Source organism: Rosa chinensis, chromosome 2, assembly GCF_002994745.2.
Source record: "Rosa chinensis cultivar Old Blush chromosome 2, RchiOBHm-V2, whole genome shotgun sequence".
Classification (NCBI taxonomy): domain Eukaryota; kingdom Viridiplantae; phylum Streptophyta; class Magnoliopsida; order Rosales; family Rosaceae; genus Rosa; species Rosa chinensis.
The window spans coordinates 87,401,683-87,419,373 of record NC_037089.1 but is presented as its reverse complement, the minus strand read 5'-3'; the positions used below and the strand labels follow the sequence as shown (position 1 = coordinate 87,419,373).

Below are 17,691 nucleotides of genomic sequence, written 5' to 3'. Positions count from 1 at the left end.
TCAAGGACAACTCTCAAATCAATCAATCCCTCGGATTATCAAGCCTCCCCGGAACAAACTTTCAACCTCGTTGAAACCCGGCGACCGTGCTTCCAGTCCTAGTCTCTCCAAGAGCCGACTGTTAGTGCTACTGCCACCGATACTACCAGCGAAGCAAGGGTAACGCCCTCGCAACCCCCGCGAAGCTAAAGTCACGCTTTAACAAACCCTGTGCTTTCTCCAAACTTCCCAGTGATTGCTTTGCTCAACCTACAACATTGAGTATTGATTCGGCGACGCGAAGAGATCACAACCAAAGCCCTTATCGGTAAGGCAAGAAGTCTTTTCTCGGAAGGCAGAGAAAAAAGCCTTGTGAGGAGGTTGGTGTTCTCCTCGTCCACAACGCTTGATCAAAAAGTCAGGTCAAGGGACGCCTCAACGACTGCACCCTACGGTGCTAGCACGCTCGCGCATTCAAAAGAGACAGTTTGTACCATACTGGATTTTCGTGTCAAACATAGCCTCTATGGTTATTTTAAATATTTTGTAATTAAATTTGAGAAAAGAAAAATTGCATTTTGAACTCCCCAAACTTTCGATCTAGTTGTGCTCCTGTCTTTCATCCAATATAAACACGATGCATTTAATACAAGTGTCGAAAAATGTGATCCTGAACCTCGACCTTTTTATTAAGTGTGTGTGAGGATAACTTGCTCAAACAAAACATGTTAACCGTGTCATTTATGGATTTGAGAGTTACCCTAGACTCACCTATTTACTTTTTTTTTGATTTTTTGGCAATACATTTATCTGTTTTTAACGTATCGTCCCGTATCGTTAAGTGTAGGGATACAATTCCTTGACACAAATGGGCAACATTTTTGGGCCTGTGGTATGGGCTTTGATGTAGTGACTGACTCAAATAGCCTAGAAATAGTAACTGGTTTTGTTTGGTGGGAAATCGTGCAACGTGGCGAAAGCACAGCACATCTAGTTGGCGCGAATCATTGACCACGCGACGTCCACACTCGACCTCCACTATCTGTGGATTCCACGAGCCCAGGACTAGACAACAGTTATCACCTACAACCCGTACCAGCTCAAATCCCCATTCATATGCTGACACGTACCAGTCCCTCTCAGTTTTGCACAAAATGTCAGGAGTTAAAGTGAATCCCGATGCACACGATCATTTCACCAAGGGTGCGGCTATTGCCACCCTACCATTTTCTTTGTTCACCCTACTTACTCATTACACCCTACATTTTAATTTCAATTATTAAATTTACTTATTTAACTCATTTCTCTTTCCAAGAATATCCTTATATGACATATCCAATTAGAAAATAATTATTTTTAACGAAAATCTCTCATTTAATTTATACTCATAAAAAATTAAAATTTATTAAAATTTCCTAATAAAATCATAACCTAATTTTACTCCCATTTTTTTAATTTTTTCTTTCAATTTCAATTTTTTTTTTATCAAGAATTTCAATGTTCTCTATTTCAATCTATGTAAAAAAATTAGTAATTTTACAACTATGATCAATGAAGAAGAGATTGATTTTTTTTTTCTTTGTGTTTTAAATTTTTACTTTCAGTGTTCACAAAGAATTTTGCAAAAATTTTGATGAAGTTAAGGTAATGGTTTTTTGAATTGAATAACGAATTAATGATGAGGAGGCAACAAAAAGACAAAAAAATAGTAATAAATTCAAATTTGGGTTGAGAAGATAAAGATTAATGTTATCCAATGAGAAATTAAGTAGTCTTTGTATTTAATTAATTACTTATATATTTATTTTTTTCTTCCATGTTTGGATTTTAGAAAATTAGTGTGCTTATTAGTCATTTTGCACTTGGGTAATATAGTCTTTCAATAATTCAAATGTTTGTAGGGTGAACAAAGAAAATGGTAGGGTGGCAATAGCCGTACCCTTTCACCAAACAGTTGGGACTTGGGAGTGGCAGCAACGTAATTACACTACCAAACAAACACACTCTCTTATTGCCAAAAAAAAAAAAACAAACAAACAAACACAGAGAGAGTCTCTAAAACCGAAGCCCTCTTTTCTCTTCTCTCTCATTCCCACTTTTCCCTTAAACCCTAATAAAACCCACCTCTCGCCGCCGCCATGGCCGGACTCAGCCGCCTCGAACTCGCCGCCGCGTCGCTGCTGAAACGACGCAGTTTCGGCCTCCTCGCGCAGCCGCGCCGAGCCTATGGATCGGCCGCTGCGGCTCAGCTGGACTATTACTCCGACGAGGAAGAAGAGCAGCAAACGGCGGTGGTGGACTCAGCCGGGTGGGTCCCACGGAGAGGGATACAATGGGTGCTGATAGGAGATCGAGGTGCGAAGAAGCACTTGTACGCCGAGAGGCTCTCGAAGCTTCTGGAAGTTCCCCACATTTCTATGGGCACCCTCGTCCGCCAGGAGCTCAACCCTCGCTCTTCTCTCTACAAGCAGGTCTGACTTTTTGGTTTTCTATTGTAATTTAGGGTTTAGGGTTTAATGTGCTCTGCAACTTTTTTTATTTTTTACCCAAATGTGTTAAATTTTGATGGAAAGAAGAGCATTGATTTGATTATGGGGTGTTGTTGTTAATGTGGGGATTTTTAGATTGCGAATGCGGTGAATGAAGGAAAGCTTGTTCAGGATGAAGTGATTTTCGCATTGTTGTCGAAAAGGCTTGAGGAAGGATACTACAGAGGTGAAAATGGATTCATTCTTGATGGGATTCCTCGAACTAGAATTCAAGCTGTAAGTTCAAAGAAAATCGAGATTATTTTTTATTGTTTGTGTTTGTAATTTCTGCTAAAGCGCTGATCAAGGCTGGACATGAATGAATTCTGATCAGCTCTTTTGAAGATTGTGTCTTTTGTGTGAGCTTTGAATGCTGTTAGTGGTTTGAAGTTCTGTAAATGTTTGCATTTGATTTGTTTCTTACAGGAGTTAGTTGACCAAATTGCGGAAATTGATCTAGTAGTGAATTTCAAATCCACTGATGACTTGGTGAAGAAGAATCTAGGAACTGGAAGCTTGGCTCTTAGTCAAGATTATCTGAGGATGAGTAACTCTATGCATGATGTAAATCTGCAGGAAGAACAACTGAAATCTGCAAATGCTGAGCAGGTATCGCGTTATTCTCCGTTATAGTTGCTTGATGATTTCTACTTTGTTATGTCTACATAAGACTCTGGCTAATGGATAATCGTCTCTACTTTCAGAGCAAGTTGTTGGAGGATTACTACAGAAAACAGAACAAACTCATTGATTTTCACATGAAAGGTGCCCCCGGAGAAACCTGGAAGGGCCTGCTGGCTGCATTGCATCTTCAGCATATAAATGCTGTCAGTTCTTCCCAGAAGCTAACTGCATGATTATGTTGCATCTGGCCCTTTTTTTGACCTCATCATTCTTTAGTATTCCGGCAGTATAGTATATATGTGATATGTGAGTAAGATTTAAAGAGTTGATTTGGAGTTTGAAGTGTTGAATCTTCCGGCTCAGTATTGAAATTTTACGGTCTTGTGAGTGCTGTTTTAGTGTAGTGAAAGTTTGTAATGTAGTGAAAGATGAACTAAGAAGAAACTGGTCTGTTTCCGGCCTGTTGAAATCGATTGAATTACATAAAGAAAGCAGTTCTTTACTACCTCTGGTTTTGTATGTTCTGTTTGAAAAATTGATGTCAAGTGTGAAAATAAATCAGTTCTTTACTACCTCTGGTTTTGTATGTTCTCTTTGAAAAATTGATGTCAAATGTGAATGCTGCAAATTGAGCTACTGTCAAGTGCAAGTGTCATCCTAAAATGTGAATGAAGCAAATTTATGTCATCGTAAAATGTGGTATTTTGCGAGGCGAAATCAAAGCTCTGATTAGTTTATATCCTCTGAGAAATACATGAACAACTTCTTGATTCCTTTAGGAACCAGTTTACCATAATTTCTCTTCGGAAGTCATCCGATAGGCACTCCATTATAAAATATTTCAAACATCTGGATATGCTACAAGAATTTCTACCTTTTTTGTACATCAACATCAGAACAGTGACCAGCCAAAAACGGAGCGCAGATTTACCACTCCAAAAGGGAACAGAGAAACAAATTATTTATCTATAGTACTCTGATTTCCTTATGTCACTACTCACTACCTACTCGCTATTCATCCAAACATCCCGAAGGAGTTCATATCTGACAGCATTTTGATTGATGTTTCCCTTTGGAACCCAGTTAGGCTTTGATGCAACTGGTGAAGACCCGGAAGAACCTATGAAGATTGAGGCCAGGGGAGAATTTAGTTCATCAAGCTCATCATCACTGGTGTGTGATTTCCTGACCACTGAAGACCCGCTTCTTCTCAGCTGTGATTGGCCTCCAGCATCTCCAATTATACTTGCAACCAAAGCTGTTGAGGGTGGCAAATAGACTGTAACAGGTCCAGTGCATGGGACGTTTGTGAGAGCCTCCTCCCCAATCTCAAGAGTGTCCTTTAATAGAAAAGAAACGAAAAATTGATTATCATCCTACAGAGACCGACATGTTTACTAGGAGGCAATACTAGAATTCATGTTAGAGATTCTTGGTGCTCAGTCCAAAAAGCACTTGCTATGACTACAAATGTTTCAAAATTGCAAGAAACCATTTGGCTGTTTTATTCAAAAGAACTTTTTGAAATATAGCCTAGTATCTGAGTAGAAACAAAAGACAGACATATATAACTGACTAACCTCAGACTCCAGGGTTTCAAGTACAATGTCTGGAATTGGGTCAGTGCAAAATTCGTCAGGGACAAAGTTGTCAAGAATCCTTTTGATCAGTGGTGCAGCAAATGTAGGGCATACCTTCAAGACAATAACCAGGTACCATGTGTAAGAACTACAAAATACTGATTATGTGGAGTAGACAACTAAGACAGGTGGTGAGTTCAAGGGCCGAACCTCTTTTCTGATGGATTTGCTTAAGAGCATGTCCTTTGGAAGCATCATAAGATCACTCAATGCATTAAGCAGATGAAAGGACTTGAAGGATGTATCAAGTCTCTCATCATTATCACCATGTCCATTTACATCTTCAAATGAGTCATCATCATCGATACCGAATAGGTCAGTTAGCCATCTGGACCAGTTCCCAATCTAATAACCATAAAACACCAAATAGAGAAAACTTCAAATTAAATCAATCAGAATTTTGTTCTTACAAGAGTAAGATGCAAAATTTCACGTTGCTTTATCATGTGATAATCAAGTGGTCATGCTCTTGAGGTACATCCAAAGGCATTAGGCACTTTTGAGGAATATTACAGAATGTGTATCATCCTAATAAAGGTCAAATATTATGTAATGTCAGGATGGAAATTAGATGCGACTTAAAAGTGTTTTGCTGTATTAGTCATCGAGTCAAGGCACATGACTATCGATTTGTAAGGGACATGTAATTGGAATTAAACACAAGGGTACTCTCCTGTGGAGAAGAACTCAAGGACATGTAGCAGGAACCAATAGCGTTACATATGGACAATACTCCTAATGTTTAATTTTACCCAGGAAAGAGAAAAACTGTGGAAGTTGTCCTAACCCCAAAGCTTGAGGAAAATAATAAAGAATTGAAACAAATAATTGTTACAAGACAAATAAAATAAATAAAATTCATTATAAATAGGTTGGAAGATACAATTTGAATTGGCTTACCGCACTCTTCAGCTGTGCACCTGCCCCAAAACTAGATTTCCCAGCTGGAATTGGAAGAACCTTCAAATCACTGATGGGATCGGACACAGGGTCACTGGGGATCTCGTCAGGAGATTCACGGAGAATGGCATTGAACATTGCCACATCTAATCTAGCCACCGATTGCTCCATGACCTAGACGCATGACAGAGATCATTGCGAAATAATACTCAAGATTGATAAATTTCCAATAATACAAAATATGGAACAGAACAATATATTGAAGATTTTGAGATAAAATTCACAGGATTGATATATTAAGAAATAAAAACACTTATCAATGAAATAGCATAATAATGAAAATATCAGAGTATATAGACATACCAATCTAGACAACAAAGGCAAGCAGCCACATTCATGCCCACCAGCTCTTACTGGACAAAGTCTTTCACAAGCATCCCTGAAAGCCTTCTTCCAAAGGTCTAATGAAAAGTCACTTTGCTCTTGATCAACTGAACTAGATGTCCTTCTATAATTATTTTGTGACACTGAACCAATATTTTCATCAATTGCCTTTGCAGCAACCGACTGCATATGTGGTGTCAAAGTCTGAAAATATGACGGTGAAAATGAATCAGATTAAGATTAATTAATTCCACATATGGTACATACTAGATCTACAAGGAAAAACAGATAAAGCAGGCACTCAATCACCTGCCACCAGATAGATTCAACTATTCGGGAGAAGATCCATGATTCAATCTTCTCCAGTGTGGACATAAACGAATTTGGGTTCTCCCAGTCACCAAAACTTCCGTTCAATAGTTTCATCCCTTGTTTTTTCCCAGAGGATGGAGCCTCCCATTTTAATGGAGATGAAGCCTTATGTTTAACTTTTGCAGCACCATTTCTGTCAATAGAAGACCTGGCAGACTTGGGAAGTTCAGGGTCCCCAGTAGCCTGGCTTATAATTGTTCTCAAGACAATCGAGTTTGAGAGCCAAAATGTTAGCCTGTAATCAGAGAATAGAAGACTGAATGAAAAAACAACTTAAAAAAATATCACTTCAACTAATAATGGATGCAGTCCTATGACATGCAACAGATGCAGTAACATGAGCAGAGAGACCTATTCCAATCAGTTACAATCACATGTTTGGTATGCCAAGCAGATATCTAGTTTCTCCACCTTGGAAACTTTATGATTATGGTCATATATACTATTTTTGGAACACTTGAGGACCCTTGAATGGAAGGTCCATGTCCCTAGTGTTAGGTTCATGCAGAGGCCAACATACATGCGACAGAATCACAAAGAGAAGTTCAAAGAAAATACACAAAACAAAAGCCAATGAATATACCTTGGAACATCATTCCCACATGCTTTTGCAACCAAAACTAGTCCTGAAACAACACTTCTAGCTGCACTGGCTCTCCTAGAACGTGAAGTTTCTCCACAAGCATGAAGATACAACCTAGAAAGGCGCCGAGCTGGAGCATGGACCTTACTCATGGAACTTCCATGCTCAGCAACTACTGAATAAAGAGCAGACTCAACAGCTGCAGCTTCTCTTAGCTCTCCCTCAAGCATCTTTATTCTGTGCTCCAACTGATTAACCTTGCTTTCTAAAATGACACTTCTTGTATCCTTGGGATACACCTTCGCCTCTTTCCTTTCCTTAACTCTGAGGTTTCCTGCAACATCTGCACTCTTCTGCGTATCTCCCTGAACATCATCCTTTACCTCTACATGCTGATCATTCCTAGATAATGTATTCTTACTTAAGTCAGCAACTGACCTAACAGACTTGACAGGCTTTAATTTCTCATTGCTTACAATAACTCCATTCATTCCTAGTGGAACATGTTTCCCATTAGCATGACCTGCGATGTATGATTCACCTTCCCTAGAATGGTTCTCCTCATCACAATTTTGTCTTTCATCACCATTTTCTTCTTGTTTCTGTCCATCTTTGTCCTCCATAGAACTATCGTAAATATCACCAGCAGCAGCAGCCACCATGGAATCTCTGCCAATTTCCTGAGCTTTCTCATCATCCTTGCTACTCTGTTGAATATCAGCAGTAACTTTACTTCTGCCATTGACAACCTTATCGTTTACCTCCTGGGCATGTGCATGGCCATTGCTTCTCATGCTGGTGTTGGACTCCTCCGCATTTTCATTCAATGATGATGAGGAAGAAGAAGAGACGATCTGGGAACCACCAGTTTTAATGAGTGTCGCCGAACTAGAGCTGTGAGAGTAAGCTACAGAAGCATGACCATTTACAGGGCTACCAGGGTCAGAAGACAAGTCAACTGATGATGAGCATGATGAACTTCCCTTCAGATATTCTTGTGGTGCACTCTGAGGTATTGTTCTTGATTTTTCAGCGCCTAGGTTTGAGGCTAAGGAATGCTTTGCATTATGAGGCACTTTGTCTTGTCCATTCTGCAATTAAGTGCCAAAATATTACAATAAATACTACTGTATGAATTAGTTCAAAGGCAAAATGATATCATGCACATGACTAAAAGAGAGTAAAAACTATAGCAGTACAGTGGTCTGAATAGCAAGTTTCCATCTGAAAGAGGACAAATGAAAAGTAAGGATATGATTACCTCATCTTTTGGAGGAGACACCCCACGATTTGTTTCTAGAGAAGAAGATACTGTCTGAGATGAGTGGGAGGAAACATCGTCATCTGTGAAAGACGCAACTTCCGCTTCATCACCATACTCTTCATCCATCAATGCCGAAACAGACTCACCACCCGCCTTGTCCAGTGATACCCCTCTTGACAAGCTTTCCTTAGACGAGGAGCTGGCACGACCCTTCTTAAACGGCTGAATTTTCATATACAAAATCGGTTTATCTGTGTTCTTAATGCTCCTCTTACTGTTCATCGGAGCACTTACACTTATGCACTCTTTCACAACGCCATAATCAGCTAAATCTATAATCGCAGTCGCCAACAACTGACCTTTCGCAGTCTTATCCCTCCGAGGCTCATACAAGTTTAACTCTAAGCAATTCTTCAAAAATGCATCACCTTCACCACCTCCTTTTACACCGCCTTTTACAGCCACATCCCTCAGCAGAGTCACAGGTAACTTAAAAGACTCATTGAACTCAATTCTTCCCTCACCGTCAACCGAACCAATCGACGGGACAACAGCATTGGTCGAACCAGAACTACGGTCTCCATTCTCCCATTGAATCAACACGGAGCGCAGCGACTTAAGTGACTGTGACGGCGGCCAAGGCTTAATCTCAAGAATATGGACTAGATAATCAATCTGAACAGTAGGACCTCTGTGATTCTTCGCCTTTAACCCTATAACCATGGTTGCCAAAACAAAAAAAGAAGACTTCCTCCAGATAACTACTCTTCTCCAAATATGTTCACATTCACAAAGCTTATCCTCCCAACACTTCAGACACCAAAAACCACAGAAAATCATCAGTAAGAAAAAAAAAAATTCAACAAGCATTTCATCACCAAAACGGTAAAAACCTGCAATTTCAGCTTATCAAAGCAAAACTTACTAATAACAAAGAACAAATTAGCTCAAAAATCATGATAATCGCATGTAAATTTCGCCGAAAACGCAATGCAGAGCTATGACCGACTATAAAATTTCAGCGAAATTCTTCAGATCCAGATACTCAAGCTTAAACGAGCTAGAATTTATCACAATGCATATTATCAAATTCGCATACATATGACAGTAACAAACTCGGAAGCTCAAGACTGTAAAGCTGAATGCGAAGAGAGAAGTAAAGGTGTAAAGGTGACTCACCGGCCGGTGAAACCAGTCGCCGGAAAATGCAAGTGAGAAGAGAGAGAGAGGAATCGTTTCGGTGAGGAGTGAGGAGGGTTTTTGAGAAGATTAAAATAGCAAAGATTATTTATGAAAGAAAGTGAAGCTGACAGTAATGGAAGGGAATTGAGAGTTTCTATAAACTATTTTTATAAGAGCGAGGAAACATAAGAGAGAGGGGGTTGGAAACGGCGTCGTTCTGGTGGAATTTGGTTCGGTGTTTTATGATGTGGATGTCGTTTCTTGACGTTGGGCGATGGGGACGCCTCGACTGAAATGCTCACCTAATGATAGTCACATTCACTTTGGGGTTGAGATTCGTGGAGCGTGTCTAGCACGCGCGGAGTGGACTCGGTAACCTATACTCATTGGATGGTAAAATATGGCAATGTGTATAATACGGGCAAATTCAGACATTTCATTGAATAGTTTGTTAAAAAGATTAACAAAATTTTTTAATAAAATAATTATTTTTATTTAAAAGTATTAGTTTATAGAGATTTGCTTACCTAAGAGACCGTTTTTAAAGACCGTGAGATGAGTAAATATCACAGCTGAAAAGAAATGTATAATGTAACTTGTTATAATTTCAGCTTTTAAATTTAATACATGTAGTTGAAAAACATTTCTCCCTCACAGTTTTTTAAAACTATTGCTTAAAAAACATTTCTCCCTCGCAGTTTTTTAAAACTATTGCTTAGGTGAGTAAGATTTGTTATAATTCTTATTCATCTTTTTTTTATCTGTAAATTTATAATCATCTTTATTCAATATTTCAATACTATGTATAAAATATGTGAACAAATGTAAAAAAAAAAAAATATATATATATATATATATTACATGTATAATATTTTTGGCCTTAAAATATGAAAAGTTTAACGAGTCTTTTTTTCAAATATGAAATAGAAGAGTTTTTTTTGTTTAAAACGTTAGTATGTATTTTATTTGCATATTATAGTATATTATACGGCAAACTAATATCAAATTGGACTCTGGTGACTCTAGGCGCGTGGGGATCACGTGTTGTGATTGTGTGTAGCTGTGTTGCTTTGGTTAGCTGTACTCGCCGACAGTATGGTGTTGCTATCAGACACGTGCAGACTTGCTAATCAAATAGCACGGACCCGGGAAAGTGGAGCCCTTTAGCCACCGTCACCATAGCCGTTACATTTTGTACTTGGGCTATTGTTAGCCCAATAATCCCATCAGGTTGGGCCCAAAAGCCAACTAACCTGGAGTTTGAGAGCTCATTTTAATGACTGTTTATGATGATTATGATTAACTTCTTACCCTGATGTTAATACTTTGGCTGGATCAATTCTTATATGTATGTATATGAAAACGGTCTCAAGTCATAACACTCATATAGTAAAACGTGTTTTCGATTAATCAGGGTGCAATAACTTGGGTAAAACGTAATAATGCACTTCAAATCTACCCAAGACATTAAATGGACTAAGGTTTGGGATCATAGAACTGGTGCTGAAGTTGGACTCTTTAACAAACTGCAATAAAATATTTGTGAGCTTAGACTTTAAGCATGGATGATATGGCATATAGCTTCAAGAGGAGGTAGGTTGAAATGTCCACTTCTATTAAACGGAAGCAATTGAAGGTGATGACAAGAATATTGGATAGTGTTGGTTTTGAATATTAATGTAATCTTTACAAATTTATAATCTTGGTTTTGGGGGGACACTTGCACCCATGACCAAACTTTGGTCAGATTCTCAAATTAAATATATTTCTATAGTCATTAGTTTATTTTGGATTTCTGATGTATTTTGCAGGTAGGAGACTATGACTCATATGATCACTTTATTTTCCTTGTATTTTAAGATTCAGTCCGACTCTAACCACTAATCTTGGCCTCTTCACACATGTCTGCAAGACTGCAACAGCTTTACTTTATGAAAGAATTTTAAAAAAAAAAAAAAAAAACACAGCAACAGAATCTGGGATAATCCAAAACCAGGTGAGCACTAGAGAGTTGTTACTCTAATAGTACCATTAGCCACTTCCCCATTCACAATTTTTCTTCTATAATTCCTCGGAACAAATCATTCAATTACAATGTACAATTACCATTCCTCAGTAACTAGCATGCATTTACAAGCCCACACCAAGTAGTCTACTTTCTCTTTTTAAAGTTTTTTTTACAGGCCTTCCTTGCCTTTTCTTACAAGCAAGACAGTGGCAGTGTAGGAGGATATCAGCTCACGGATGTAGCATCGGATTTTTGATCAGCATCAGCAGTGGCCTGGACTTGAGCTGCATACTGCAAGTTCCAAAGCACGTCTTCGAAAGAGGGACGTGATGATACTTCTGGAGATATGCATTTCTTTGTGATCGATACCACAATGGATAACGACTCCTGTGAGCAAGTTGTCAACACAACTGGATCCACAATTCTTCTTCGACCGTCTTGGCTCCCAAATGATGCCTGTTGTTGGTTCAGCACACGGTTCACACCACGCATCAACATAAGTATTTCAATACACAGAGGTGAAATATTGAATTAATCTGCAAAATCATAATTCATTGCAACATAAGCCTTAACATGCATACCATTTCATTCAGCAGAAAGGTTTCCCCTTTTCCACTTACTATAGGTCCGACGAGTGATTCAAGTAGTACAAATCCAAAGTTGTAAACATCACCCTCCAGATCCTTTTTACGCCTGCAAGCAAAAACCAGGATATAACAGAACTAACAGTTAAAATTTACCTTTTGAAATAAGATCAGCAGCAACAAGAAAATATGATAGAAATCGTTTAAACTATACTTCATACCTTGATTTTGGGCCTTCTCCTTTTGCCTGCAAAACAATAAAATGCATCAGAATAACCCTTTGGAACCATACATTTCACAGTCAACAAAATAAACATAAGAAAAACATGCCTCAGGTTTTTCAATTTCTTCTGTGATGAGGGACATCCCATAGTCACTCAGCTTTGGAATCCGATGCTCATCTAGCAGTATGTTGTTTGTTTTCAATCGATTGTTGAAAGAACCTGGAATAACCCCAGTGTGTAGAAAATGGACTGCTTTTGCAACTCCTATTAGAATTGCCAATCTATCAGACCACTTGAGAACCTTCTCTGGATAGTTTTCTACAGATGCACAGCATATCCTGGTTAGAGGTTGAAAGCCTTCAAGATATAAAGCTATGATGTGAAGATTGATGTGCATTCTGCTAGTGCATTTCAGAAACAAAGTAAAAGACACATCCTACTGTTATTAGCTACTTCACTTCCAGTGTAGACTGGAATTTTGAAGCTCCCGGTAATGAATACAGACCTGAAAGATAGGTACGGTAATTCCCACTAGAGATGTATTCATATACAAGGAAAAGTCTTTTGCCACCAGAATCATCTTGTCCACTACTGTCAATGCAATGACCCAACAGGCCAACCAAGTGAGGATGGTGAAGCTTTGAGAGTGAATCCAGCTGAACTTTAAGGTTATTAGTTGAGCATTTTTTTGATATAGCCAGAGATCTGATTGCAACTGAGGTCCCATTTTCCAACTTGCCTTTGTAAAGCTGAAAGCAGAATTCAGGAAATAGTCTTTAAAATCCATCCACTATGTTAGACCAGATAACTGCCATATAGCTTGTTCTCATTGATAGGCATCAAGAGATAAAGAAAACAATTGATACATGACTGTTGTTATGATAATTATAACTCCTAGCATTATATGTTTGGGACACTTGCAAAAGATTGAAGATTGAGATAAAGGGAATTGATAAATAACAGATAAGAAATAATTTGGAGAGCTTAAGTGATCATGAAAGAATTCCAATGTCGATTCCCTTTATCATTGCTCATTAACTCTAGCTCTACAAGTTAGTCATGAATTTTGAAATGTGTAATCGGAATTGAAGTTTTCAGGCAAAATATTATATATTTCTGAATCATAATTGAGTCTGCTGGTTACCTTTCCCATAGAGCCTTCACCCAAAAACATTGAGAAATCAAAGTCGTTTGTTGCTACCCTCAACTCTTCAAGGGAAAACAATCGACATACTGGGGCACCATGTGTCTCTAATTTCGCTGCTTGAGATATATATCCTACAAACAGTAGAACAGAACGTCAGGTAAAAAAACACAATACAGTCTATATTCGTAGAGTTTAAAACGCAAAGTTGACATTGTGCATTGTGAAAAAAGAATCTGGGATCTGGAGCAAGAACCAGACTAATACAACTTACTAGCATTTGTAACGATGTTCGAGCAAAGATCATTTGGTGAATTATCTGGCACAGCTTTTGCAAATATGTTATGCTCAGACTTCCTTGAACGGTATCTTCTACACAAGCAAATAACCGCAAGTACAGAAAGTACTAAAACAAGAAGTGCTCCGATGGCAACAGCAACTAGCACCACAATCTCTCTCACACTAGATTGTTTTCTCCTTGCAAGAGCCTTTGTACAATATGAATGGTCATGCTGGTGTTGGGAAGCATTGGCCAAACAGTTACCGCTGAGTTCAACAACTCTCTCATCTGAGGTACTACCCAGGCAAGAAGGAAGATCCCCTGCTAACTTGTTATTAGAAATATCAACAAAACCAAGTTTGCCACCACAATTTAGACCATTTGGAAATGGTCCACTCAGCATATTGGATGCTAAATTCAGATAACTGATCTCTGGCAAAGAGAACAAGTTAGAGGGTGGTGCTCCACTGAGATAATTGAATGATAGATCAAGGTGTTGAAGCTGACTCAAATCACCAAATTGCACCGGAATCTTTCCTGAGAACGAGTTCTTGCTAAGAAGTACTGTAACCAATCTTTTTGGCAACACTGGTAGTTCAGAATCTAAATCATTTTCTCTCAAATCCAATACATGCAGGCTGGTTAAAGTACTCATGTCAGGTAATTTTCCAGAAAGCTCATTGTGAGACAGAGCAAGGTCAGTGAGCGTCTTAATTCTGCATATTGAAGAAGGAAACTGACCCTTGAGCTGATTGTTCTTCAAGCACAAAATGGTGAGGTTTGATAACGAGTCCAACCAATCAGGAACAGTCTCATTGAAATAATTGACCTCCAGGCTTAGAGTGTGAAGCTTGACCATTGTGGATATCTTAGGGGGAATTGAACCAAATATGAAATTTGAGCTCAGGTCTAAGACTTCAAGCGAAGATAACCTATGAATCTTATCAGGAAGTCGTCCCCAAATCCCCAAAGACACTAAGCTAAGAACCCTCAAGCTAGGCAACCTTGACAATGTGGTCACAAAAGAATCAATGGAGAACTTCTCAGAAAGAGTTTTATTGGGAATTGCAAATCCATTGAACTCAGTGACATTAAAAAGCCTATCTCCCATGACTTTGAGCTCAGTGATAGAATTTTCCTGGCATGAAATGCTCAGATGTGCAGGGGAAGATAGGTTACAGAGGTCTCCAGTGTAATTCTCCAAAACTCCTAATGGGGAAGGGAACTCTAAATGTTTCCTCAGCTGCGTTAACACTTGGCTCTGAGAGGTTTGCAACTCATGGGTACTGGGGAGGAACAAAGCCCATGACACAATCACTGAAAAAAACAAGTAAAAACACCCCATTTGCTGTAATTTGCAGTAAATTTTGACAAAATCCCAAGACGAAATCTTTCCTCAGAAGCTCAAATTCACAGATTCCTTCTCATTTCAGAATGAAAAGGGCAAGTTTCCTGGGTAATATTCAACAGCTTAAACAAGTTGGTTAAAGCCCACAAAAGAAAAACTTACAGAAACAAAGCTAAATTAGCCACATAAAGCAAGCATCTTCAAGAATTTTTCAGGGAAAACAGAGACCAACAAGCACAGAAATTGGAAGAAGAATGCAGGGTAAGATAGAGTAAGAGACAAAACCCATAAAAGAATCACTGAAATCAACATGTAGAAATGCCCCACTGCACAAGTTAACTCTAATTTTCACTGAATTTGAACAAACCCCAAGAACAAAATGGGCAAGTTCCACGGATAATGTTGAACGCTCAAACAAGTTGGTCAAAAACCCAGAAAGTAACTTGCATAAAAACCAAGCTTAAAACCCAAATAAAGGAAGCGTCTTTACCAATTCTGCTATGAAAACAGGGACCAGCAAGTACAGAAATTGTAATAGAAATGCAGATAAGATAAGGGTAGAAGACAAACCCAATTTAAGAAGCAGAGCCGTATTGTTCTTCGTCTTCTTCACTGAAATGTGGGGACTACTACAGAGGTGGTGGTTGGGACTGAGCCGTACAGGACAGAGATAACTGTCTCTGAAGGCATTTGATGGGTTCTGGGTCACACGGGTCGGGTCTCTCTTTCTCTAAGAGCCAGAAAGATAGAAGCTTTGTGTTTCTGTGTGAGGATTTGAAGATTGAAGAAGGCTTTGTTTTGCTCGTGAATGACAGAGTCCCTTGCATTCCGCTGCTTAATATCTGAGCTCACATGACACATGGGGTTTGGTTTTATTTTCCCTTTCCCTCTCTTTGGGGTGAGGAAGATTTGATAGGAGTGGGAAAGACCAAAACGACCTCGTCTTCTACTATTTTTGTCACTGTGATTCAATGCAAGTTGCATTGCTGTGTTGTCTGTGACTCTGTTCCAAAGTCAAGGTGTTGGTGGGTATTAATGGTGTGGAGATCAGAGTGTTTGGTAGAGAGGTAGGGGTTTTAATTCTATGTTATGTTTTAGTGATGGGATGATGTGAATGAAAGAAGTAGGAGAGGCGCTTCAAAGAGAAATATTCATGAAAATGACACTGTGGAGAGAGTAGGCAAAATGTTGAATATTGATTATGAAGAGCTGAAATTTCGAAGTATCATTATTGAGTTAGATCACAGTGTTTGGTAGAGATTTTAATTCCATGTTATGTTTTAGTGATGGGATGATGTGAATGAAAACAGTAGGAGAGGCGCTTCAAAGAGAAATATTCATGAAAATAACACTGTGGAGAGAGTAGGCAAAATGTTGAATACTGATTATGAAGAGTTGAAATTTCGGAGTATCATCATTGAGTTAGATCACAGTGTTTGGTAGAGATTTTAAATGCATGATATGTTTTAGTGATGAAATGATAAATGCAGAAAATTAGAGAGTTTCCATTTTATGCTTTAAAGAGAAAGATTCACAAAAATAACACTTTCGTAAACGTGACGTTAAATACGAATTATGAAAAATTAAAATCTTTAAATGCTATTCTCCAGTTTAAGAAGTAATTTCCTGTTTTAAAATTAGAAAATCAAAAAACTACTAGAAATTACCTAAACCGTGCAAGGGAATCAAATACAGTCTCGATGAAATCATCATTTGACAATTTGGTTGCTATAGCTGGTTCTTCGATCATAATTAAAAATATATATATTAAATAAGAAATCGGTTCCTACCAAAATGGCATCGTGGTAACAAATTCTCCACATTCTAAATTTTTTTAATTCGTACATAATATTTTATTTACTTACGAAAATGACACTTTAATGCATGCCTAGCTAAGGAAAGGGCATGGTGGGAAATAATTTTTGCCCGTTGCACAAACACAGCCTGTTTTGAATGCAGAACCACGTTGGTGCAAAGCTGTATTCTTTATAAAATTAGGATCCAGTGAAACTGTGATTAGAGAAAGATTGTATAATAAAAAGCAGGAGTTGATCTCTCACTTACGTCCATGGCATCTTAGAGCTTGGCAACTTTGCCCCTGGGGCTCTGCTTCAGCTGCCACCACAACACCATCACTGCCCTTTTAAAAGGCAAAAGGTTCCAAATTGGGGATTTGGTAATGGTGGGTTTTCTATTCCAAGTCCCAAGTTAGGCGCCTCAAAAGATGCATGGAAGTTGGAGCATATTATTGGATGGAAGAGCTTTAGTGTTTTACTATGCTTGTTTGTTTGTTCCACATCCGAGACAATGAGGCAGAGGCATGTTGGTTTAAGTGAAATTCTTCCTTTTTGTATTTGGATTTGGCATCGATCGTCTCATTTATTATCTTTTATCTCTCACACAAATTTTAAATTTTTTGTCGCTCTATTAAAGAACAAAAAATTCTTTTATGGATATATCTTTCTGGTCACATAAACTCAAAATCATGATATTGCATACATTTAACATTTCAGTGATACTCGGAAGAATTATTCCTAATATGGTATGGATTATGGATTATGGAGGTCTTCCTCTTTAGCTGAGCATTCCCGTGAAAGCACACTGGAATTATGGCATTCCCGTGAAAGCACATTGGAATTATGGTGCA

The 17,691-nt window shown here is 38.4% G+C and overlaps 3 protein-coding genes across 4 annotated transcripts; 1 reads left to right on the top strand and 2 right to left on the bottom strand.

Moving 5' to 3' along the window:
• The first annotated feature begins 2,008 nt into the window (after positions 1-2,008).
• LOC112187029 (probable adenylate kinase 7, mitochondrial) lies at positions 2,009-3,634 on the top strand. Its single transcript, XM_024325646.2, has 4 exons — positions 2,009-2,450; positions 2,604-2,744; positions 2,934-3,116; positions 3,212-3,634. The coding sequence occupies exons 1-4, from the start codon at positions 2,118-2,120 to the stop codon at positions 3,362-3,364; spliced, it is 810 nt and encodes a 269-aa protein (XP_024181414.1). The 5' UTR covers positions 2,009-2,117; the 3' UTR covers positions 3,365-3,634.
• A 248-nt stretch (positions 3,635-3,882) lies between these two features.
• On the bottom strand, positions 3,883-9,613 carry LOC112187028. Its single transcript, XM_024325645.2, has 9 exons — positions 9,454-9,613; positions 8,272-9,084; positions 7,011-8,101; positions 6,365-6,662; positions 6,035-6,259; positions 5,672-5,845; positions 4,922-5,116; positions 4,712-4,825; positions 3,883-4,471 (listed from the first exon to the last, which is right to left on the bottom strand). Exons 2-9 carry the CDS (start codon positions 8,995-8,997, stop codon positions 4,136-4,138), a joined length of 3,159 nt encoding a protein of 1,052 aa, XP_024181413.1. The 5' UTR covers positions 8,998-9,084; positions 9,454-9,613; the 3' UTR covers positions 3,883-4,135.
• A 1,857-nt stretch (positions 9,614-11,470) lies between these two features.
• LOC112183319 (probable inactive leucine-rich repeat receptor-like protein kinase At3g03770) lies at positions 11,471-16,007 on the bottom strand. 2 transcript variants are annotated; one of them, XM_024321663.2, is made up of 8 exons: positions 15,615-16,007; positions 13,691-15,148; positions 13,417-13,550; positions 12,778-13,021; positions 12,379-12,590; positions 12,270-12,295; positions 12,046-12,157; positions 11,471-11,920 (listed from the first exon to the last, which is right to left on the bottom strand). In XM_024321663.2, exons 2-8 carry the CDS (start codon positions 15,039-15,041, stop codon positions 11,690-11,692), a joined length of 2,310 nt encoding a protein of 769 aa, XP_024177431.1. In that variant the 5' UTR covers positions 15,042-15,148; positions 15,615-16,007; the 3' UTR covers positions 11,471-11,689. The 2 variants fall into 2 exon arrangements, with proteins under 2 accessions (XP_024177431.1, XP_040371594.1); XM_040515660.1 differs by lacking the exon at positions 15,615-16,007 and having other exon boundaries at positions 13,691-15,579.
• Positions 16,008-17,691: the final 1,684 nt, after the last annotated feature.